Below are 25,484 nucleotides of genomic sequence, written 5' to 3'. Positions count from 1 at the left end.
CCTGTAGATAAGTTGAATCTGAGTGTGTTGTAGCTGCTGTTAAAGACAACTTCTACTGAAAGGTTTTGCTTCAGGTGTCGCTTGGTCCCACCCTAGTAGTTCCATTTACCCTTGTGGCCTTCCTGGCCACTTTCTCTGTAGAAGAGTCACTGATAGCATCCAAACATTTCACCTCTTAGGTCACCCAAAGCCCTTGTCTTTTCTTCCTTTACTGCCTCTTTGATTTTTCCCAGCACATCAGTTATCACTTGCTCATACAACCCCATCACTGATTTGAGAGGTTATATGGATTATTTAGAATGATCAATTTAGTTCTAAATGAAAAGAACTGCAAATACTTATGTGCAAGGAGAGATGTATTTACATAACCATTTCTAAAAGTATTGTTTAAGTTGACTGAGCACACAGTAGATAAAGGATAAAAGGGGAGGAAAATGCCAAAATAAGCCATTGTAATTGATGATGGATTTGTCATTGATGAACAAGAAAATTGAGGTGATTTGATTAGTCTTTTCCAAGTAATACTATATGCGACTACTTAATAAAAGAAGCTTATTTCTTACAGATTAAATTCTTTAGAATATTCATATTCTAATAACCATAACTTTTCAATTGGAATTACAAGACAAATTCTCTGTCATTTTCCCTGTATTTTGCAAGGCTGCTCTTCAAAAGAATGGTGAAGGCTATTTGATTTGATTATAAAGTAATTTAATTCTAAAATTTGTAAATTATCACTGTAATGCAAAAAGAGTATTTTGTGTATTTAATTTTATTAATTATTTTGTATTTAATGTTATAATTAAATATCAAAATATAAGGTATAAATATTTAATATTTGGCACTGGAGCTGAAATGCTGTCCATATGCAAGCATTGCATAACAGTTTATTCTGACCCCAGTTTCAATAAAATGAGTGAAGTGCTGGTTTGAAGCCATGTTAGCAGAGAGAATGGTCAAATTTATTAATTTAATTAATTAGTTTATTCCTTCTTAATAATGTGAAAATATTACAAACTGAAGCCTGGAAAGTTTCTAGTTGGAAGGGGAAGGTGGGGAAGCAAAGTAAATACATAAAGATTAATAGAAGTAGTAAAAATAATAAGATAGATAAAAAGGAAGAGGGAAAAAAAAGATTGTTAGTTGATGATAGTAGGAAAGACATCGATGTCCGTACAGACTGGGGAACGAGAGGCTGGAGAGCAGCGCTGCAGAAAGGCACCTGGGGGTCCTGGTCAATGGCAATTGAATGTGAGTCACTGAGCCCTGGCAGCCAGGAGGGCCAACCCTGTCCTGGGGGCATCAGCCAGGGAAGGGACGGGATTGTCCCGCTCTGCTCTGCACTGGGGCAACCTCACCCCCCTTTCTGGGTGCCACAATGTAAAAAACACTCTCAGGCACGTGGTGTGACTCTTGGGATGTCTTGTGCAGGGCCAGGAGTTGGACTCAGTGATCCTGATGGACCCCTGCAACTCAGTGTATCTGTGGCTCTATTAAGATTCTGATAAGAAGTGGTAAAAGAAGAGAGTGTAAGCAAAAAAATCCCAGCAGTTTTGGTTCTCTGGTAATTTGGTGTGCATCTTCAGATTGCCAAAAATGGCTATGCTGGACACAATGATACTTTAAGTAGTTTCTGTGTAATGTTCTACCATATCTTTCAAGTCAGCATAGATCTACTTTCAGTGTTAAATAACATCAGCCACATTCCCTTAGGAGAAGAGAGTGGATCTTAACTGTAATTTTTTCTTTATGTAGCTCAGCAAGCCACTATTCCCTCAGCTGTCAGCATCTATCACCAAAGAAACAGCATATACTCCTCTGCTTCTCTGATAATCCATCTCAAAGTTCCTCTCCCTGTGTCATTGAGTGCTGCCAGAGACGTAGTCTGTGCTTCTGAATCTGGGAAAACTACAAATGCTATGTTGTGGTGAAAACCCCAGAATTTCTTTTTCATATTGCAGTTCCATCCCCAGCTACACCTTCATCCTATGCATGTAGAAATGGAAGAGATTCTTGTGTAGATCAGTTTTCTGAGAATACTATGGTTTTGTGAGGAGTGTTACTCAGTTTTTCTGACACATCCTCTGCGGATCTGCTTTGCCAAATGTTGTTTGAGATACATATACAGAAGAGTTCCAGGGAAGAGAGGAGGTGTTGTGTTTTAATTCTTGTTTAGCAAGAGGTCAAAGATTACTAGTGTCCCATTTATGTCATCTGCTGTTTGTGAAACCCTTCAGAAATCAATGGTGTTCTGTTTAAAGATTTAAGTGTCTCTCTCAGCCCTTTACCTTTTTCCCCTTAGTCTATGTTTCTAGGTTTGTCTCTGAAAGTAATGACAACTCCCTGCAGTGCTACAGGCTGAGGACAGAGTGGCTGGACAGCAGCAAGGCAGAAAAGAACCTGGGAGTGTTGGTTGCAAGCAGCTGAGCCAGCAGAGTACCCAGGTGGCCAAGAAGGCCAATGGCATCCTGGCCTGGATCAGGAATAGTGCGGCCAGCAGGAGCAGGGAGGTCATTCTTCCCCTGTATTTGGTACTGGTAAGGCCACACCTCAAGTGCTATGTCCAGTTCTGGGCCCCTCAGTTCAGGAGGAATGTTGAGATGATGGAGCATATCCAAAGAAGGGCAGCAGGGCTGTTGAAGGATTTGGAGCACAAGTCCTGTGAGGAGTAGCTGAGGGAGCTGGAGTTGTTTAGCCTGGAGAAAAGGATGCTCAGAAGAGACCTTATCACTGTACAATTGCCTGAAGGGAGGATATGCCAAAGTGAGGATCTGTCTCTTCTCCCAGGCAACCAGCAAAAGGACAAGAGGACAAAGCCTTAAGCTACACCTGGGAAGGTTTAGGTTGGACATGAGAAAGAATTTCTTCACAGAAGGAGTGATTGGTCATTGGAATGAGCTGCCCAGAGGGCTGGTGGAGTCACCATCCCTAGCGGTGTTTAAGAGGAAACTGGATGTGGCCCTCAGTGGCATGGTCTAGTTGACAAGGTGGTGTTCAGTCATAGGTTGGACTCCATCTCAAAGGTCTTTTTAAACCTAGTTGATTCTGTGATTTCCTGCTCCACCTTCATTTAACCTTGCAATGGAGACACTCCAGCTATTTCTGTCTACCCCTGTGCAACATCACGTTTGTCATCCTGTTGTTCCTTCCCTACGCTAGGCATGTAGGTGATTGAAAAAGCTTTTCTCTCATAAATCTCCTGCCCCCTTATTTATCAGCACTTAGCCCAAGTTGCAGTACAACAGGGTCACTATATTAATGTATGGAACTGATGCCAACCCTTGTCATGAGGTCTTAGAGGTTCAGACATACAGTCAGAAAATTATGTTGTCTCTCAAAGGTCAGATCTACTAGAGAAGGATTCAGTAGTTCCAGACAGTACAGCCCCCTGAGAAGGAATAGATTTAAATACTCCCTGGATATGAGGAGCTGGTCTGCCCACCCAAGTAAACCTCTTCCAAATGAAGCATTACTCTGTCACTGTATTTTCAGTATTTTAATCTTCTCTTTCTGTGTTTTTTAACTCTTTTCCTTGAGTTTATGAACATTCTTGCCCATTGATGCTCTGCCCTAGCATTGCTGTGTCTGTGAAATCTAGCTGGTTTTGTCTTTGCTGGTTTACAGCTCAAAACAGTTGGTTCCTCACCACCACCCCCCACCTGCCAAGAGATCATCTCATTTACCAGACCTCTAAATTCAGATACTCTGTGACTTGCAAATTCTGAATTGGTGAGCTATTCAGTTCATTTCCCCTTTCACTGGCTGTTACAAAGCAGTATGGGAAATCTGTGACATGATATTTTTCAGAATTTTACTACACTAAGCCTGTCCAGTTCAATAGTCTAATTAATTATTATTGGCTGTGTTCTGAAGATGAAGCAGTTAAGTTACCACTAGAAACAGTGGAGTGAGAAATGTCTTCCTTAAGCATTTTATAATTCTAGTCTTTAGGAATTTTGTTTGTTTGTAGGAGTGTTTGTTTGTTTCTTGTTTATTATGTTTTTTTTACATAAGGAAATTAGTTTAAGCTCTTCATCCCTGTGCTTATCTCTGTAGTTGCAGCTAGCTCATCTACAGTCAGCAGTCTGACATTACTTGTTTTCCTGAAGCAGCATCTATAAGTTTGTCCCTAAAGCATAATTGTCAATCATGAATTAAATAACTCAATACTGCTATAAAATGACCAACATGGTTAAAGTGACAAGTCGTGTGGCTGGTGAACAAAAGCACAGCCCCTTTCCTGCTCATTAAAAGCATAATTCTTCAGCCAGGGCTAGGGAACTTTATTTCTGTAGTACCAAATGTGTAAGAGCATTATAACAGGAATATAAAATAATTATTTTGAGTTATTTGAAATACTTGTTTATAGAAGGAAATATTTTGGATATAAGTCCAGTCTTGGCATGATACAAATAAATGTTAATGAGCAATTTCCCAAGAAAGCTTCCAAATTCATTTAAAATGAAGGTGTAAGATGGGTGCACTGTTTAAAATTAGAATGCAAGGTTGGTATCTGAGCAGCAAAGGAAAGGCCTGATCATTTCCACAGTGGAAAAGTTTAGGAATGTGTCTGCCAGATCGTTGTGGTTTTGCAACTTGTTTTCGTACCCCATTAATCAGTATGATAAAGTGGTGACAGGAGGTACTCCACTTGCATCCGGAATGTCTTCCTGATGTAGCCTCATGATTGATGTGGTTCATTTTAGAGATGCCTGCAAGAGAGCAGCATCAAGCACAGACTACTGTGATTGGAAAGAAAGATTCTGTCATAAATTCTAACACAGAAAAGAGGAAGTTGTTTGCTTTACCAGGAGTCAGGACATCTTTCAAAACAGTTTTATGCAAAGCTATGAAACAAAAGTGTCTTCTGCGATTAGAAGCCCCTGTGCTCTTCCCTTAATTCGAAGGAGGTGAAACACTTCTCTGAAGGGAAGTTAGTATGACAAACTACAAGAGTTTTAAGATATTTTTATTGCTGTTTTCTAAGAGCAGTATGATCTGAATAAAGTAAAGGTTTTTTTTGAACTGCGTTTGTTAAATGGGAGTTTGCTGCATACCTGCTATTTCCAAATCTTCTAAATCTGAAGGTAATTACAGATATGATATAAAAAGTCACAAATATTAAAGTCTATACAAAACATTTTAAAATCCCTCCTCCTTATTTTTCTTTTTTTTTTTTTTTTGCTGTATGCTCTCTGTCAGCAGGGTGTTGTAGAAGAGTTAACAATAAGTGTACAAGTATCATTAGGTATTTTTTGGCAAGCTTTACTTGTTTCCCCATCTGTGTAAGTGCCACCCTTACTCGTGCATATCCCTGTGGGGACCTTCTGAGCATGAATGTAGCCACATGTCAAGGCCAGAGCTGGCCGTCAAAATCAGAGTGTTGCCTCTTTATTTTGAGAATGCCCTTCCTGTAGACAATTAAATGAATTCATAATAATTCTAAATCACTGTATAGGGATATAAATAAAATGTATGATGAGACATTATTTATGTAATAAGATTGTTGATTTTAGTAGCCTTTGGGATGGCAAGTTGAGAATGAGAGAAACACATAGATTAAGATTTTTATCAGATAGCATTATATAAAGATTTTGGCAGTAGGAAACAAGAACAGGAGATATTAGTTTTTAAACAGTTCCTGCAGCTGTTATTAATCATGCAGATAATGCATAATATAAGATGGTTACATAAGATCCCTCTGTTTAAAGTTGCCCTTAAAATGTGTAATTTGAATCTGAAATGAAACTTTCATCTGAGGCAGTGGCAGCCTTACTGTCTGAGGAGCTGCTGAAGACTCTTCAGCAAAATAGGAAGGGAAACGGATGGTGCTTGGAGCTAACACTCCCACATTGCCTGTGGACAGTTTGTTGAAACAAATTTTCAGATTTTAGCAGAAGCTGCTCAGAGCCTGCAGCACTGGAGATCCCTCAGGGCCCCTTTGTTTGATGCAGGTGAACAAGGGATGGCAAGTCCAAGGCAGCTGACCTTGAGCAGGGGTCATCAAATCAGCTGTTGGTAATGAAGCAGTGCAGATATACCTAAGGCTTGCTGAGAACAGTATCAAATCTAACAAATGCATTTCTTGTATTCCCAGGCAACACATTATCAAAAAGACTGCAGGCAAAAACACCTACCTTACTATAAATAGTAGGTATATAGGTTGACAGCAATTGCCGTCTTGTGTACAGTGATGTTCCTTAAAGTGCTCAGTACTTGCCTTGGCTCAGTTACAGCTGCCATAAAACTTTCAAATAATATGAGCATCCTGCATGATGGTCTACTTAGTAAAAATGAAGTTACATTCTCTTTAATTACAGTAGCACGTAAGACAGTGTGATTGGCCTGGTAACTGTGAATGTGAGTCTTGGAAGGTAAATGCCCTCTAAGGATTTTTGTTAGTGAGTCTTGCCAAATTTTGCAAGATATGGGAGGAGGGGTTAATTGAGAGATGTTTTTTATGAAGTCTGCTTTTTTTATATTAAATAATTAATTTTATATGCCTTTCAGGTGCAGTAGACATTGCTGTGAATGGTATTTAGTTTTTACTTCCCTGATGCTATATAAATAAGCATGTTAATTTTAAGAATCATTCTCTACTGCCACTGTTCACTTCTTTTTTTCTTTTTTTTTTTTTTTGAGGGCTCATAAAGTCATCTGATGAGTATGTGTAGCACAATATTGTCTTACCTAGATTCTGTAATTATCACAGAAAGTAGTAACTCCAGATTAGTATTTTTACATATTAAATCTACAGCATTAATGAATACTCTTTCTCACAAGAAAGGAAAAGAAGTTTTTAAAAATCATGGAGATAGAATCTTCCTGCTTTCTCCTTCCTGAAGCATATGTAAGCACAGCATTTAGAAGAGCCATTTAGCCAAGCTAATAAGCAACTGGGAATGCTGGCTTGTGGATACAGGGGGAGCATCACTGCAGGTTGTCTGCTCCTGCACTTGTATGTGTGTAACTTGTCCTTGCCCATGAGTTAAGTGGTCTCTGGCCCCCTAACTCCCTGCCTCTCCAGCACTGGGTGTTTCCATTTGCAGAGTTGAAGCATGCTTCCTGGTGGAGATCTCAGCCCCATCTCCAGGGATGGGCACAGGGAGCATCAGTTGACCCCTCCTTGGAGAGGTGGCATGGCACACAGCTTCACTGAAGCTGCTGTGGAGCCACAAGGCAAGCACACCAAAGGTCAGGTGCCTGGCTGCAGATACATAATTCTTGGTGTGCTGGGCAAGACAAGATACTCTGTATTTCAATTTGAGGTGTCTGCATGCCCTTGCTTGAGAGGAGAAGGAAGTAGCTCACAGTTCTGACAGACAGGGATGTAAGTTGTCTGAAGATTTGGGTTAACACTGATTTGCTTCATTTATGCCATTTGTTGTGCAGCTATAAACCTGAAAATTTTTGGGTTTCTTCTCTAATGAAGTTATTTAGCAAATGCAGGTCTACTAACCCTAGAAATACAAAGTGCACAGTCCCAGCCAGAGTCATAATAGTTTTTCTTTTAATTTTAAGGAGTGAGCAAGTCTCTGGGGTTATGTGTCTTTATTGAGAACATCTCTGTTAATAATGTTTCCTATGAGTAAAGCATCATTTTGGAAGTGTGCCATCATTGTTTTAGAAGTGGCACGCAGACAAGAATGGATGTAGTTTAATTAGTAGTGAGGTTAAAGGATCCTGCAGTGTTCCAGACATTTAATGCTTGGCTCCAATTTCTCTGGAGTCTAGACCTTTGAATAGACAGACCTTTCTGTAGTCCATTTCAACTTAATTTTAGGTTTTCTGAGTTACTAATTCAATTGGTAAAACTGGATTTAGTAGCCAAATCAAGGCAACTGTCAGAATAAACAGTATTGAAGTATTCTGCTAATGTCAGTAGCAGCATCGTCCTTATCCACATCACATTTTCATTAGTGTTTATGATATGCAGGGGACACTTATTTTATAATAGGGGCAGATATAAAAAGAATATATTGCCTTCTAGATCAGTCTAAGTTGTTAATTCAGTAGTAGAAGCCTTAAACAGAGTAATAGAGCCTAATAATTTGTGTGGTGAAACTACTAAAAGGTTGGACATGTTTGTTGTTACTGGTATTTTGTATCTTGGAAACACTCTGGGGATGTTGATGATAGGAATGTTAGAGGTCCTTATCTTGAGTATAGATAATTCTGAAGACAGTTCTCATGGAAACTTCCATAACTGCTTCCCTAAATTTACTGAGTTTCCCAGGTGTTTTTCTAAGAGATACCCTATGCTGTCATTTCTGATAGTACAACCTGTGTCGTCAGTGTGCTGCATAGGACACTTGGTAGTTGTTAAAGCAGTTACTCTCTCTTAAGCAAAGTAGCAAAGTGTGGAGACTTTAGTAAAATATAATACAGACTGCTCCCAAGTTATGGACATACTAAATACGTGTTCTTGGAAATCCATACTGTTTGTGGATATGTATTACTTGCTGCTGTTCATCACAGATGAGACCGTTTGTCTTAATTTTTTTGTTTTTTAACCTCTTTATAATAGTGAAATATGGTATTTCCCCTTGTAATACTGTATAACAGTGTTTTAATGCTGAAACTAAATCTATACTTGGCATAATACAGTGAGATATGTAAGTTTTCCCATGTTTCAAGCTGCTTTATGTGTGGGGTTTTACTGTAAGAAAATTGTATCATTTGGCTGCATGCCACAAGATAAATTGCAACAAAGATCCCTTTAAAATCCTCAGCTTCTCAGCCTCGGGAGGGAGGAAACAGCATCATCCATTTCTGTAAGAAAGCAGTCCCCCCAGGCTGAGACAGCACATAAAATTTGTTTCATAATAAAAAGCTTTTAAAAATAAACTTCAAGGGGAATTACTGTTGTCAACTCAAAAGCTTTCAGTTAAAATTCATATGAGTTAGCCATGGAGAAAGGTGTTATTACTCTGTTCTTATGCAGCAAGGTGCATTACTGCTGAAGACCTGTATTTTGCAGGAAACTGCAATCTGCATACAGTTTGCTCTTTGTTTTTACCACAGCACAGAACATGTATAGATATTTTTTTGGTGCTGAGATGATGATAATGATTTTTAAAATTAGGTTTAAATTAAGAGGCTGTTACTGCCTTAGGGGTGCCTGTATTCCTACCCACCTTAAGGCATATTCTTTTGGTTTGACAACCAAAAAAGGAGGGGAGGGGCTTGCATGTGCTGTGTATTTGTTAATTCAGCTAACCACAGACAGGTACTTTAACTTATCTTGGCACAATATATAAGAGAAACTAAGAGTATTTCAATGGCAGGGAGTACAGGACTTCAGATTGATGTGGCTCCCATTCTTCATCTTCTTTTGTTTTGCAGTCCACTCCTTTACACCTAGCAGCTGGCTACAACAGAGTTCGGATAGTCCAGCTTCTGCTTCAGCATGGTGCAGATGTACATGCAAAGGACAAAGGGTATGTAAAATTAATTGATATATTGCCTGTTTGCAGCAGTGGTTTTGTATTAGTCAGGATAAAGAATTATTTCTTTGGTTCGTGTTGCAGCATAATCTCAAATAGTGTCTAATATTTGCTTCCAAAATCTGAGTGTCCTTCAGATTAGTTGTGATTGCACTTAAGTTTTAAGTATTTTTCACACCTTTAAAATTTTTCCCAAACTTTGATCTTTACTTCTATTCACAGACTACCCTTTGAAATTACGGACTAGCAGCATTATTTTTGGAAAGGTGATGAGAAGATACAAGGGCTTAGTGAAAGATGTGCATTGAAAAACTTAGCTATGGTCTGTTATCCTGTTTCACATATGTGGATGTAATTCCAAGTAATATCCATAATGCTCATGTGCTCACAACTAGTGGTCCTCATAAATCTATCTTCATTGAAGCTGACAGCAAAAATCAAGATACAGTAGAGGCTAAATTATTCTATTTTTGCATTAAGGGTAGTAGTTATGTAAGATATCAGCAAAGTGCACAGCAGTCAGAAATGTGAAATGATAACATGCTGTGCGTTGTTCTCAGCCATATATTTCTGATCTCTAAGTTGATGATTTTCGTGATGGTTGGATTGAAAGGCTTAGTCCTAATATTGTAGAAATTTGGCCCCTAGTTAAAGGCGTACATTTTGTATTCAGAAACCATAGAAATAAGATATGTGTGTGTGCTGTCTCCAGCAGCAAACTTGAGGTACTTCCTTTATTTTCATTTTCTGCCAAGTCCAGCCTAGTGTTAGATTTTAAATTTTCTTCGTTTCTTCCTTTCTTTCCTTTCTCTCCAACCTAAACTCTTAAAGTTTGACTAATTGTAGCAGCTTTTTTGTTTGTCCGTTTACCCCAATGGCTTTTTTAGTAGTAACAACATTAAATGTATAATGATGTATTATGTATTATGTAAGTCAAAAAATAAAAATACACCCAAAAAACCCCACAAAAAACCAAAACACACCACAATCCCCCCCACCAAAATACAAACCACAATAAAACACCTTCCCCCTTGCGCCCCCCCCAAAAACCCACAAAAAATAAGCCACAAAAGTCCTACAGTAAAGCTCTGTATAATACCTAATTAGGTAGATCCAGCATTATTTAAGCAAGTTGAAGGTATTTTGCACCTTTTCAAAATTTCAGCATCAGTTGGTAGAAAATTCCAGTGTAGATGCTGTAATGAGTTTTGAACAATTTGCTTGGAATGTGTGAAAGGTAGTTAAGTTGAACTTGGGGCTGGAGCAGGAGGGGAAGGAAAGCAAACAAAGAAAGGACAGCCTTTCAGTACTTACTCTGTACTGAACTTTAAAACAACCCAAACATATTTAGAAACATCAAGCTCCCACTTTCTTTTTAGTGGCATCACACATTTAGAATCAGCGTGGTGTTTTGTTTTACCTTGCTGTTTCTTATTTATACATAATTTATAAGTAAATAGGCTATAAATAACTGTCACATTTCATTTAAGGAGCTAAATTAGGCTACATTGATTTTATAGAACTCCTAGTTTCTCTTCAATGGAGTCAGTTCAGAGAAAGTGCTTAGGAATTGTTCTGTATTTTCAAAATGGTCACCACTTCTAGTTACTCCCAAGGAGAAGCCCAGCCAAGGAAGCAGTTCTTTCTCCACTGGTCTCTCCTTTCCCTTACAGCTGCTGTGCTGGAAGGGGGAATGGGAGGGGATGCTGCACAAGTGGCCAGGTGCATTGCTGCAGCGATTGTCTTAGCTGACAGGCCTTAAAGCCCCTTCAGTTCTCTGAGATGACCATCATTTTGGAAGGGGGCAGGTTTTCTAAGTGCTCTGTGGAATGGATAGTCTCTCTCTGTCTCACACATGCACCTATAAGTTGTAATTAAGAAAAGTAATGATGGAAAAAACAGTCTGAAAATTTTCCCAGAACAAATTTTCGTCTCCTGTGACAAATGTATTGCTGCTTCTGAGAGCATCCACCTTAAAATTAAGTTTATTTAATTGCTGTCTGCTGCTTGCTGTCCTAATTCTCTCTGAGTTGGTTTTGCAGTCCTGGGAATTACCCCCTGTATTTTTCATAGGTATTATGGGGTTAATTATGGTCTTCATGTATTATGTGTACTGATCTGTTGAGCCATAACTAGCCTGTCATGCTTGGCTTGAATTAAACTCATTTTGTCCTCTGCAGTAATTGCCCATCTCGCATCTCCTTTTCAATGCATGACTTCTATTACATCTTGTGCTTGTGACTAAATCCCTGTTATTTACTTTGCTAGTGTCATTTTTAAGTATGGCCTGCAGTAATATAGCTCTACAAAAATTACAGGGACTCTCTTAGAAGTATCTTGAACAGTTAAATAGGTTGTACTGTAAAAAATGGAGGAAAATCAGGTCATTCCACAGTCTAGAGCAGCAATTTGAGTCTGCTTTCTATGGATATTTGTACATCTTCATAAAATACCCAGGAGTTAAGTTAGTGTTATCTGGGGAGTTTTGCCTTTCGCGTAGCATTTTAAACAGGAGTTCCTATTTAGGCAGAAGCAGAACACTGTTGAGGAAATTGAATGTGGAATGGGACTTTCCCCCCTCCCTAACAGCTTCAAGAAAGATCACGTCAAAGCCACTTAATGCTAGTCTTAATGGTAGATTAAACATCTGTGGCCTGTTAAGGCAAAAAAGCCCGCCACAAAAAATCCCTCCAAAAACCAAGGAACAAAACCCCAAGTTTTAATGCCACTCTTAAGTAATGTGTTGTTTGGGGAAGTCAGATTTTCCCATTAGTTTGTAAATCCTAATTTTTAAATACATAACTATTTAAATATTTTAGCTTTAATTTGATTTTTTTTCCCCTCAGTAGGGAGGAAATTGTTCCTCCTTTAAAAATGCCACTTTAAAAAAATTTGTCATTTGCTTTCTTTTTCCATGCAGTGGTCTTGTGCCTCTTCATAATGCATGTTCTTATGGACACTATGAGGTTACAGAGCTGCTGCTTAAGGTAAGTACAAGGATGGAAAGTAATTACTGTTGATTTAGATGTGTTAGATGAGATAAGAACTGTTTATATTGGAGTTGAAAAGTAAGATTTTTTTTTCCCCCCTACTAGTAACAGGTTTCAAACATCATATTGTCATTTCAGAAGTCTGCAACTTTAGGTCTTTGTTGGAACAGTATATGTGGCTTTTTCTTTATCTTATTTCTTTGGACTGATAGTAGAGTTGAATCTTTCTGTTCAAAAACTAGCTCACGTAGAAATTCCAGTCTTGTTTTGCAGATTCAACAGTATTTTTGTATATACTGATATTTTTAATTAAATTTTTTGCATATGTGTGTTTATACATGAGTGATTTGAACCAATTTTTATAATAAAATGAAAATTTGTAAGCTTTTTAGTTATTGAAGATGTTTTCTTACTAATCCAAGGGTTTTTTTGCTGTGCTAGCATGGTGCCTGTGTGAATGCTATGGACCTCTGGCAATTCACCCCGTTGCATGAGGCTGCTTCCAAGAACCGTGTGGAGGTCTGCTCCCTCCTGCTGAGCCACGGCGCCGATCCCACCTTGGTCAACTGCCACGGCAAGAGCGCAGTTGACATGGCTCCAACACCTGAGCTCAGGGAGAGACTGACCTGTAAGTGCTTCCAGACTGAAAACACTTGTTGGTGGGTGGAAAGGGATGCTTTCCTTCCAGGCCACCTTCCTCAAGCTTTAGAAGTGGATGCAAAGCAGCAGAGTAGCTGCAGCTGTGTCACACACTTTGAAGTGCACAGGTACCTCTGATACATCATTTGTTATATTGCCTGGTTTTCTGAAGTTTAGAATTACTAAGGCACTGCTGAATCAGTGACTTCGGTGGTTTTCTATGTTTAAAGTCCAGTTCAGTCATACAGGAGCCTCTGTATTGAGGCTCTATATTGCTTACAGGAGGTAGGTAGCTTTGGTGTGCAACCTTGGAGAGGGAAATTCCATCACCTACTTTTGTAGTCTTTGCAATCCTTATGCTGTTTACAAACCAGTATTTCAACTCTGATTTCAATTTGTATGCCTTTTCTTTCCCTCTTTGGGGCATTTGTTTCCTGACTCTTATAAAATGTAGAAGATAATTGAGACATACATGGAACCCCAGAGCATTATGAAGTTACAGAAAGCTTCTTGAGAATTAGATTCTCAATTATAAATAAGTTTTTGGTTTTGTCTCTCACCTTTCCAGGATAGCAGAAGCCCCCAGACACTAATAATGTGATCCTGCCCTAACAATCACACCTAGTCAGGTTTTAGCCTAGTCACTATTCTTTGCAGGGGAAGATGGTGAGATAATGCAAAGCAGAAAACTTTGGTCTAGAAAAGAGGAGAGCATTAGTATCTTTCAGGTACTTCTCTACTCTGAGTAGACTCTGAGTCCTGGGCTAAAGCTTCTGGCTCTGAGGAAGGTTAATTTAGCATTTATTTAAATTAGGTAGCAAAAAAAAAAATCTATTTAAATTTTGGGTTATTTCTGTATTTAGAGTTCCTTAAACACAATGAGGGAAGATTCATGTCCATTAATATCCACTGAAATTTGTAAACAAATGTGAGCATTATGTCAAACTTGACAGTATCTTGATGGGATAGCTTGTATCTGCATCCCAAAATACCATGTTTTTTATGTTCTTGAGTTGTTTGGTCTTAGACTTTGGGAATAAAGTTACATTATATTTTCTAGTTCAAGATTTATTTGCACTTGTGCTTTGAGTTATGGTTTGTTTACAAATAAATTTAAACCAGACATTAAAGCAAAGGTGGGAGAAGAAAGCCCCTTGTTAATAAATTTAGGATTTCAAGCTTGCTTATGAAACAAAAATATTTTTATTTTTAGTGAAGTTGAGGTATTTTTTTTTCTAGTTCCCAGGGTCAGATGTAATTTCTGCTAACCTGCCTTTTGTCTGTACCTTTTAAGAGAAACACTTCTTTTCAAATTCAAAGTTATTTAAAAGTAAAATGAACTAGTTGCTGAGCTAAACAAGATCTGGAAATAGCAAAATTAACAATCTGTACTTGCAAAGATATACTTGCTATCAAAACTTGTTTCATCTTTGAAGCAGACTGGGTTCAAATGCCTAGCTAGGTGGCTTTCTTTAAGACCAATAGTTTAATACTTTATATTTCCATTTTATATATGTATTATTGTTATTTATAATTTTATAGAAATTATATATATACTTAGACTTTACAGCAAATTATTTGTCATACAAATACAATAACGTTTTTGACAAGCAACTGTAACACTTTATTTTCTTAAGAATATCTCATAGCATTGTGCTCATTTGAACATAGACATGGGTAATGTAGAGGTGATATATGCATTAAATGTCAAGTGGGTGGAGGATAAATGGAGGAGAAGCTATAAGGATTTAACTCAAGGAATAACTTGCCCTCTTCTTTAGCGTGTCCCTTTGGTTTCAGCAAAACTTCTTTCATGTTCTGTGTCCCAGGTCAGCTGCCACCCAGAGACATGCAGAAGCACTCCTCTTTCCTCTTAATTGAGTATAGCTGTCTTTCTGCAATAACATTTATAAATGTGACATCTTGCTGAATATTAAATGTGTCTTTTTCCTCTAACAGATGAATTCAAAGGACACTCTCTACTGCAAGCAGCCAGAGAGGCAGACCTAGCCAAAGTGAAAAAGACACTTGCTTTGGAGATCATTAATTTTAAGCAGCCACAGTCACATGAGACTGCACTGGTGAGATTATACAGTCAATCCATTTGTTTCATGATAAATGTGCTGGTAGCCTGGAGTCAAGGAGTTTAATTTCCACACTACAAAAATACATTCATCATCTGAGACTGAGAATTTGGCATTGAACACTTTCTATACTAGAATAAAATCACCATTATAGAAAAAACATCATATAATTTATTTTATCACTTTTTTCCTTCCTTCTAGTAGATTACAGAATCTCTCCAGACACTCTTCACCTCTTCATTTTTCACTTCTCTTGCATTTTTTCCTATAAACCTCTTATTTTGTTGGTCTGTTGCTGTGATTTTTTTATGGGGTTAAATTATATTTCAGTAGCCCAGTGTTTCCTTCATGTTTTAGGTGAGCAAACTTGGGATTACAAATTTGCTTCATAGGATACATAAAATTGTGGTGAAAATAGGTGTACATCACAGGTTTGGAATAGTATTGACAATACCACATTAGCTGTAGAAACAGGGGTCTTTTGAGACTTTGCTGGTATTACCCTGCTCTTATTTAATTGTTTAAAGAAGCAGTGGAAGCAAAGAACACAGCCAGGATCCCAGATGTAGTGAAAACTTTGAAGCTGACACTGATGGTATTATTAAAACCACTATAGTTATGATCCTTTTTTCCAATGGAACATTTTCTTCCCAGTGGCACATCTCAGCTGCAGGCATGCAACTGCATATTTAGTGTAGGAAACACTGTGATTGTGATCAGAACATTGCATGTTGGGTACCAAGCATCCATATGCTCTGTTTCCTCTGTGGAGGATTCAGCATCCTCGCTTTGGAAATTGGAAGCAAGATAGAGAAGAGAGATTTATAGGCTGAATGTGAAGACAGTATGAAATTTGGGATGATGTTATCCTTTTCTTTCTGAGTGTATCAGCTGCTGCTATGTGGCATCTCTTTAGCTGTGTAATGATCACTTCATAGTCCTGTGATGCTCTTTGCTCTTTTCTGCCTGCTGATTCTGTAGAGGCAGCTGGACCAAATAGGATATTTTAGCTCTATTGATGTACTTGGTTCACTGTTCACTAAGTGCTTGCAGTTTTAGGCTGCTATACATGAGATTTCCAAATTGTCTCCAGTCCAAATGAAAGGACTTAGCTTCCAGGATCAGATGAGGTTATGGGTAATCTAACTGAGCTATTCCTGCCCTAAGCATAATAAAATTTCCCATGGGCCACTGGGGTCTCAGCTGTATTAGCCAAAAAGCCAAAGCAAACACTTGACATAGGTATTAGTGTTGCTTTGAAGTTTGGCAGTATTTCAGCATTTGTTTATTTTAGGGCATATTTATCATATAGGCAGGAAATGGAGACAGGGATATTATCTGCAAAGCCTTAAAAATGCTACCACTCTTCAGACCAAAAGTTGATCTTAATGTTTATTTACAAAGTTTGCCTTGGCAAAATCTGGATGTGCCCTGCTGATTAACAACAGTGTGGAAGCGTGAGTGAAAGTTACTTCATAAGGAAGGCTGAAAAGGACAAAAAATGGTTATTGGTACTAGTGCTACCTATGAACATTGAGTTTGGGGTCTGTCTAATTGTAAAGGCTATCGTTTTGCTTTTGGAAAGTTAGAGAACTCTTCCAGGAGACTTTCTACCTTCTTTGGGTTACTGGTTTAAAATGGGGTAAAGATATAAACAGAAAAGTCCAAAAGTTTCTTCTGTTTCTCATAGCCTGCTATCTTGAGAAGTTCAAAATTGAAATAAGCATTTCTGGACTTGATTTTAAAGCTGGGTATTCAGTCTTATTTGGAACCATGCTGGTAATTCCAGGCTTCAGGAATGTGTTGATAGAGCCACTATTGAGAAACCAACAGATGCCAGCCACATTTGGGAGAATAGTTATACCTAGCAAAGGGCAGTGTGGTCTCACAAGGGCGGCATGACAACGAGAAGCCCTTTGTTGAAGGGTGTATCTTTCTCATAGCATGGGAAAAAAGATACTCTAATAGAAATGTATTGCTTGTTTGCTTATTACAAAATCTGTAGTTGGGTGCAAATGGCCATTAACAAGGTCAGTACACATTGGAGAAGAAGGAACAAAGCGACTTTAAAGCCCTGCCAGTTTGACAACTGCAGCAGAATTCTTTCAGACCCCTTTGGAGACCCTCTGTAAAAAGTTAGGCTGTTTCAAACTCTTTGTCTTTCCTTCCTTTGTTCATGATGTGTCAGCTTTGTCCTGATAGCTGGTTAATGTAGTTGGGACCATACTGCTTTTTTCCTAAGTGACAAATAGCTTTAAAATTAAAATTATTTTTCTGAGTAGAATAATTTAGCATTGATCACAAGTCTGTGTTTTGTTCAGTATGATGAATTCGGTTTGTAAATTTTAGCAGAATAATTAAGAGGTGAAGTAATGTATCCTTAAAGTTCTTTATGATCCGTGTAGTTGAAATATGCTTTTTATTTACTTTTTTGCAGCACTGTGCTGTGGCTGCTGTGCATCCGAAGAGGAAACAAGTTACAGAACTGTTGCTCAGGAAAGGAGCAAATGTAAACGAGAAAAACAAAGAGTAGGTTTCTGAAATGTTTGAGTTTCCCAAAGGCCTCTGTCATACTAGGAATGTAAAACTAATACATCACCTTTTTTTTCCCCCCTCAAGTTTCATGACACCTTTACATGTTGCCGCTGAAAAAGCTCATAATGATGTCATGGAAGTTCTGCATAAACATGGAGCAAAGGTAAATATACTTGCATGTATTTCATTTAAGACAAAGGATCAAGAAGAAGGGTTATGTTGATTATATACCACATAAGTTTTTATGATAGTTACTGCTTTTTATTCTGTATACCTTGTGCTTCTTGTGTTAACCTTGAAGTGTGTTTTATCTGAAATAAGTACAGGATCCTCAGGAATCCCATTTGAAAATTACTTCTCTCCAAGTAACTGAATACAGGCTTTAGGAGTCTACCTTACTAATTTTTAATGAACCTTGTTATAATTTCTAATAAATGTGGTTATCTAAGTACCTTGTATTGCTTTATCTTCTTGGCTGGAAAATATCCAATGGCTGAGGGCACTGACACTGAGTTTAATATTCTAATGCTGAGTATTCCTTAGCCCTTGCTTGCTTCTTATTCTTGTAGGATTGTTTTGCTGTGCCCTTTAGCTATTATAGGTGCCAACCTAAGTAATTCGTGAGCTTGTGGTGAAGTTTGCTTAGAAGCACATGGTTCAGCAAGTTGCTAAAGGTAGAGGAAGGTATAACTAACTTTATTTAGAATGTGGTTTAACCGTCTTTGAAAAGTGTTTCAGAACAATCTTTCTGTAGGTTTTTGGCAGCAAACTTAATATTCATGGTGATGATACACATCACTACTTCATTTTCTTAGAGACTCTTCTTGATGGATACTTTCTTTGCATTGGCTAAAATATAAAAAGTCCCCTTGTTTTTGCTTTGAATGGGGCTCTGATTACTCTTTTTGAAAGTCTTCCTCTTCATTCAGGGAGCTAGAAATTAGGAATTCATTTTTACAAATTTATTACCTATTGTATTATGTTATGGCCTGTAATAATGATCAAGTGTCACTCTTGCTGTGATAGGAGGTATGAGCAATGTAATTGTATGCACAGTTAAGTGGTTTTTTTTTTTGAAACAATGATTTTAATTTATAATCTAGTATGAGAGCTCACTGCCGGATTTGATTCACTTCCATAACACTTTAATGGCATCATTGAATACCTTAACAACAATACCATGGCAGGGTTGTTTGTATTTGAGAGTCCTAATGATATGGTGACTACTATGTTTTGCCTAAGGAGAAACCAGGGTCAAAGTTCTTGATTATAGTCATTAAAACTATTGGTTATTATTTTCTCAGATTCACTCTATATAGAATACCTATGCACTGAAAGTTAAAAAAAATAATTTTGCTGTAGGAATAGGTATCTCATAATTTTATGGATCTGCTTTTGCACAGGAATTCAATACTTAACGGTATTTGGGTAGGCACTGAACTGGACATGCTGGACTTTCAAATGTACTCATACCAAAGTATTACCTGCTTTGAAATACAAGGAGCTTCTATGTGCTGCTACTGTAGTCTCATTATTTAAATTAGTGCTCCCTTGAAAATCTAGCTCAGTTATAGGTCATGTTAGGAGTAAGCTCAAAGATGGCATCCTTACTAGAATGGACCCTTTTTTTTTTGTCAGTAGCATGTTCTGATGATAGCTTGTAATTCTTTTATCTCCTGAAGCAGGGGTTTCTAAATCATGATCCATGAGTCAGTTGTAGACTGACTAATGGTGCTGAGTGGTGTACAGTGATCTACTGTGAATGATGCTGGGTGGGGTATTCTGTTGTTTATTCATACATCAACAGTATGCAAATAGAGGTACCTAGAGATCATTAAACCTCATTGTTCATTCATATCCCATATCCTATGTTATTCTGAGGATAGGCTATTCACATTTATGATCTAGCAAAGCACTTAAGTGCATGGCAGGAGACTAATCAAAGTTAATATTAAGTGCATCTATCCATACTGCAGTGGATCAGTGTCCAAAGTTTCTTAGCTGTAAAACAGTAAATAGCGCACCCATAATTTTTAATGAGAGGTAGATCATTAAGGCTTTATGAGGCACTTTGAAGTTCCCAGATGGGATATGCTCAAGAGTCTTAGTTAGTTAACTAGGCATATTTAATCACTCTAAAATGTTTGTCTTGCTTGTATATTATCATTTGACCTCTTGCTCATGCTTTGACTGTAGGCATTTGGTTCATCAGATACTCTTGACATTGGTATTTCTTTGTTTCTGACTGTTGTGACATGGCAGCTTTCATTCCTAAAGCACGATACAGGTTTTGATGTTTTTCTTTTGTTGTGTGTTGGGACGTTTTTCCTTCATGTTTTCTCTTTTTGTGTCTTGAATTGTAGTTACTTCATAAGATGTAATCAGATATATTAAAGCTCTTTGATCATGTCTGGTTGTATTTTTTACAAGAGAGGGTTCTCATGAGCTGGTGAATCTAGTCGCCCTGCAATAGCAGCCTCCCAGTGAAGAGCCATTTGTTCTTTGAACTGCACCCTCCTGCTTTTTAAATACCTCTCTTCTTATTTGATGCTTCCTTCAGTGAGGTATTTGCAGTGAACAAACTGATTCTTCTTAGCCTTTGTTTTGGTAGGCTAAAAGCCTCAAACACCTAATCTTCCCTCACAAGGGAATGTTGCCTTTTCCTATTCATCCTTCTAACCCCTTCTCTCTACTAGCACCAGAGGAAATCTTGGAGTTCAGGCAACAAGAATAGAATTCATTCCTCCACTGCCTTTCATGATGGCACTTCATTACCTCTGTTGTAAGTGCCTGACTAATGCATACTGGGATCATATTTGCCTTTTTAATAGAGCTGAGACAGTAATACTAGATCCTTCTTTCAATCTTGCAGTGCACAGAGAGTCTTGATTTTGCTAATATTTTATATTTGTGCCCTTCAGCACTATTCTCATGTGTCAAGATCATTAATGCAAATAGTAAAATAAAATTATCCCACAACCAGCCACCAAGCAGCCTTCTCTTTTTCAAAATGTTCAGTTCTTCCATCAAGTGCTCTTTTTTCTATATAAAATAAAATAAAGATTTCCACTGTGATCTCGTATAAAATGCTTACTGAAGTGTGTATGGATGACACCTACCATGTAGGGTTTTTTTACTTTGCAGCCATTTCTTCTGTCAAAGGAGAGGTACTGTTGAAGTTAACTTGAGTGTCATTCTGTTGTTAATCTCCCTTCTGGAAAGCACTACTTACTGATTACTGAGAGAGTAACAATTTGAAAAAGATGTGTAATTAGGGCTTCAAAGAAAGCAGAACTTTCTTCTTCTGAAATTCCATGACAAAAGGCAGACAACTGATCCACAAAATAACCAGCAATAGTAGCTTTAGGAGACAAAGTCATATAAAGTGCTGTAGACTGAAAATAATTTGTGATTGTTTTAGCATTTTATAGGAAATTCTTCTGTTTTCATGAGGAGCAGCTGTGTCAGACAGCAAAAGTGAGTTCACATACAGTGAAGTATGTATGTGTAGCCTTTTCTTGTTCTATGGAAGGGGCTAAAGCATTATGAAGACTGCTTTAGGGAATTTGGGATGAACAAGGGATGGTCTGTGGCCTTGGAGCTGGATTTAATAATACATAATGTTATCACTGTGTAAATTTGGTATTTGAAGTATGTTAGATGATAATAAACACTTAAGGACTGCTTGAATAACATGTGCTTGATTGAGACTCCTTTTACAGAAAGAACATCTGAGAACATTGATTTTTTCTCTGTGGTGATCAGTGACAGGACTTGAGGGAGCAGCATGAAGTTGTGTCAGGTTTAGGTTGGATATCAGGGAAAGGCTCTTCACCCAGAAGGTGGTGGGGCACTGGAACAGGCTCCCCAGGGAAGTGGTCACAGCACAGTGGTCACTGACAGTTCAGTAGGCATTTGGACAATGCTCTCAGGCACAGGGTGTGACTTTTGGGGTGTCCCATCAAGGATCCTTATGGGTCCCTTCCAACTCAACATATTCTGTGATTTGTATGGGCAAGAATTGACCCTGGCAAGCACTTAATCATGAATTGCTTATTTTGGTGTGTCTTGCTGGTCCTGAGAGCACAGACTAGGTTCTTAATTTGAACTGTGAAGAAGCCCTTGTGGACATTAGTTGTACATCAACCTGTTTTATCTAAGCACACATTCTCTGGAAGATGTGGAAGATGCTTTCATTAACTTGGTACTTGAGTTTGTCGAAGTTGACTGTCAATTTAAAAAACAGGTGAGAAACCTTGGGATTTCTTAGAATTTTCTTCAAGAATGTTGATCATACAGTTTTTCCTTGTTTGCCTGCTCTGTTTGTGTGAGACAGCATTTCACACCACTGCTTATTTGATGTTGAATATTCTCAAAGTACCATATGAAAAATAGAAGCAGAGCATCTTCAAAGAACCCTTAAACATAAAAAAAATTTATTAGACCTGTGATCAAATCTTCAACTGCCTTGATTTTATCTTTGAAGATGATCAAAATCTTTAATTTAAAAAATAATTCAGAGGTGGCGAGCTAGTGAAAAAGTTTCATCCTGTTTTATTGTATTTCTAGATAGTTGAATATTTCATATGACTAAGTTCTTGTCCAGATTTATAGACACGTGGGAAATTAATGTGTTCAGAAAGACACTCAGCTTTCTAGCAGTGCAGAAGTAAAGGATTAGAGTATTTTCTAAACTGGAAGGATTGTTGGAAGGAAAGACCTGCAAGCATGCAAGTTCACCAGTATCTTGGGCAAGTGTGGAGATGTAATGAATGCTCTTTAATTGTGATATGCTGGAAAGGATACTGTTGAAGCTTTTCTTCTGCAAGAGAAAATGAGCTTTTATAAGGTCATGTCAGAGAGATAGTGTCCATATTTGTGATGGTAGCAGAAATGAATTCATTCTGCTCTCCTGGGAGGATCTTGCTTTATGCATCTTTGCATAATGCAGTTATTTCTGTGCGTTTGAGTAGCATGTTGCCAGCCTTTCATGATCATGGATTTGCAAATGTTCACCATCTAGATCCACACAACAAACTGAAATGTTTTGGAATAACCTTGTTGTGTAACACATTCGCTTCAGACATTTCAGGGAGAGGTATGATTTTCTCAGGGAACAGTAAGAATTGAAAAATTGCCTTTCAGAAATGTAGCAGGTTCTAGACTGTGATGGTTAAACATCATAAAGAACTGTGTGGTCTGTTGTGATTGACTGGTTCAACTTTTCTCACTGCTTAGACATCCAAACATCCTGACCTTAATCTTAAGCTTTTATGCAGAAGAGGTAATTGCGGAACATCTGACTGGATCCTGTAGGAACTTTCAGAGTGAAACTGACCCCTTCTTTTTCTGCTGTTTTTCTGCTGACCTAGCTTGAAATTGTCACCAATGCTTCTTCACTCCTATGTTTATTGTTAGGCAGCAAGACACAAGACAATACTGCAAGCTTGTCTTCAGAATTAATGCAGGAGAGCAGTTAGAGCACTTACGTTGGAGGGAAGGGTTCTGTGATACGAAACTGCTGGCAGAGCACAAGTTTCACATGTGATTTTTAGAATGTTCATCTTCTAGAAAGATTTCACAGAGAAACTCCTAGTGCTCGGATGCTGTTGCTTTTTGTGCTGCTGTTTGTAGTGTCAAGGAGCAGGAGGGATATTTAGGGCATTTGATCTTGATAGAAAGCTGATATGAAGTCTTGCAAAAAAATGTTTCCTGAACAGATCCAAGCTGTTGAGCTGCCACAAGTGCCTGGCAGCCAAGGGAATACTGCCATATCTGTTACATTGCTCCAAGAGAGCAGCAGTGAGGGAAGGGGAAACCTCAGTCGTGTCTGATGATATATGACCATTTCCATTTCTCTACTGTGTCTGTTCAGGATAGAGAAAAGGAAATTAAGGGAAAGAGTGGAAAGATCAGAAGGAAGTCTGCATTGGAAAATACGGATTAGAACAGTATCTTTCTCTGAGAACCCTTATTTAAATAACTCTTTTCAATTGATAACTGTATTCTGATTTTACATTGCATTTTGAGCAGTGGAATGACTGCATTCATGCTAAAAGGTAAAGAAATTGGATCAGAGCCAGTGTGCTGTGGAATAAAAGCTTTCAAACCTGTAATTTTTAAGTCCTTGCAGAAAACTTGTCTGTAAGATAATTCAGAGCTACAGCCTTCTAATTTCAGACTGCTTATAAGGGGGACCAAATTAATATTTATCTTTTTTTAATAAGTGCAGCTGGAACAATCTGGCTATTCAGGGCACAATTAAAGCAGTACACCTTGCATGTTTCACATTTTGTCAGACAGAGTTTAGACTTTCAGCTTTGAGTTTAAAAGGGCACATGTTTTTGGACCTGGTATTAAACACTGTTTAACCCAGATACATGCCTTACCAGGTCTGATTTTTATAAGACTTTAATCTCAGTTTTGTATTTCAATTTGAAGTGCAATTTCAATTTGAAGTTGTTTTTCATTTGGAAGTAAGTCCTTTTGCTTTAAGCCTTCTTGGAGTATATCCTTTGGTTGATTTTTTGGTACATTATTGGTGAGAGATCTGCCCCAAAGTGAACATACTCCAAATGAAATTGTCCTGCAAAGCCTAACTCTGCTCCTGAGGTAAAGAGCAGCTGCATTTGGTGCATGCATCTGTCAGCTGCAGCCCTTTTTGTCTCAGAAGAATGTATTTCTTCAAATGGCTGATGTTCTTCTGCCAGAAGAACTGATTGTTGGGAAAGATAATGGTTTAGAGGTGAAAGGAGACCTGGATAAGGCATATGAGATGATGGCTCTGATGACTCTGACAGTGTTCTTTTCAAATGAATATTAACATTTTTCCAGGGACGTAGTCAGTATCAAATTGCGCACACTTGCTGCTATTGCTTCTACAGTTTGTTCAGTACAGGCCTGTTTAACACAGATATTCAGTATTAAATAATACATTACTTAAGATTTTCTTTATTGGATGAACGGAGTGTTATCAGCTACTGTGAGAATCCACAAATTTCATTTAATTCTGCCTTTACCATCACTAAACATGTGTAACCCCAGAGTTCTGCTTACCTCTGTGCCCTTATCAGTGGTGAAAGGTATCCAGTGTCCTGGAACAGATGAGGGTCATCATCTGAGCAAAATGATGGATTTGGGACATTCAGCATCTAGTTAATATTTATGATAGTAAGTTTTTTATTTGAAACAAAACTTTTAAGGCAATCCCATTAGAGTGGCATGAGCTGAGCACAGTTAGAAGAGAGCAGACCTATTCTCCTGTCCATCTTGCTGCAAGAGAGGTTTGTGATCTGAGAAATTCCTGCTCTGACAGTCTGTAAAATAATTTCAGACAATATCGAATCACACTCCTCTTTATTTATTTGGTTGTTCTTTGTTGGTTTTTTGTGACTTGATATACCTATACCTGCACTATAGCAGGTATTTTACTTAAATTTTTTACCCTATCTGGTAGTAGATCTTTGCATAGTTAATTTCATTCAGTTTTAGTTAAATTTAATTTAGTTATAGCATATGTGTCTTAACCAAAATGCTTTTTCACTGGTTTCATGGAAAGGTAGTAGGGTTTTCATGCTGCATTTTAGGTGAGAAATAGCATACAAAACCTTTGTTTGCTGTCACCACAAAGATTTTGAGAAGGTAAAAAGGTGGGTTTTATACAGTAACAAAGTTTATTATGCATGCAGTTCACAGCCTGCAATCTGTAGGCTTGGAAACAGATAACAGGTTCTGAGTTGCTTGCAGAGAATATAGAGTAGTTCTGTATTTCATAAAGTGGTAAAAAGGCT

General features: G+C 37.9%; 1 protein-coding gene across 2 annotated transcripts in view; it reads left to right on the top strand.

The window, feature by feature from the left end:
- The window catches only part of TNKS (tankyrase), a 129,092-nt gene that overhangs the window by 75,998 nt on the left and 27,610 nt on the right, over positions 1 to 25,484 (top strand). For both annotated transcript variants that reach the window (XM_058837379.1, XM_058837380.1), the window contains exons 6-11: positions 9,346 to 9,440; positions 12,367 to 12,433; positions 12,878 to 13,064; positions 15,035 to 15,156; positions 17,597 to 17,688; positions 17,779 to 17,857. In XM_058837379.1, coding sequence (XP_058693362.1) covers positions 9,346 to 9,440; positions 12,367 to 12,433; positions 12,878 to 13,064; positions 15,035 to 15,156; positions 17,597 to 17,688; positions 17,779 to 17,857 — 642 coding nt within the window. The remainder of the gene's footprint in view (positions 1 to 9,345; positions 9,441 to 12,366; positions 12,434 to 12,877; positions 13,065 to 15,034; positions 15,157 to 17,596; positions 17,689 to 17,778; positions 17,858 to 25,484) is intronic.

Source organism: Poecile atricapillus, chromosome 4, assembly GCF_030490865.1.
Source record: "Poecile atricapillus isolate bPoeAtr1 chromosome 4, bPoeAtr1.hap1, whole genome shotgun sequence".
Lineage (NCBI taxonomy): Eukaryota > Metazoa > Chordata > Aves > Passeriformes > Paridae > Poecile > Poecile atricapillus.
Note: the sequence above shows the minus strand (reverse complement) of the source record. Positions and strands in the feature narration are given on the sequence as shown.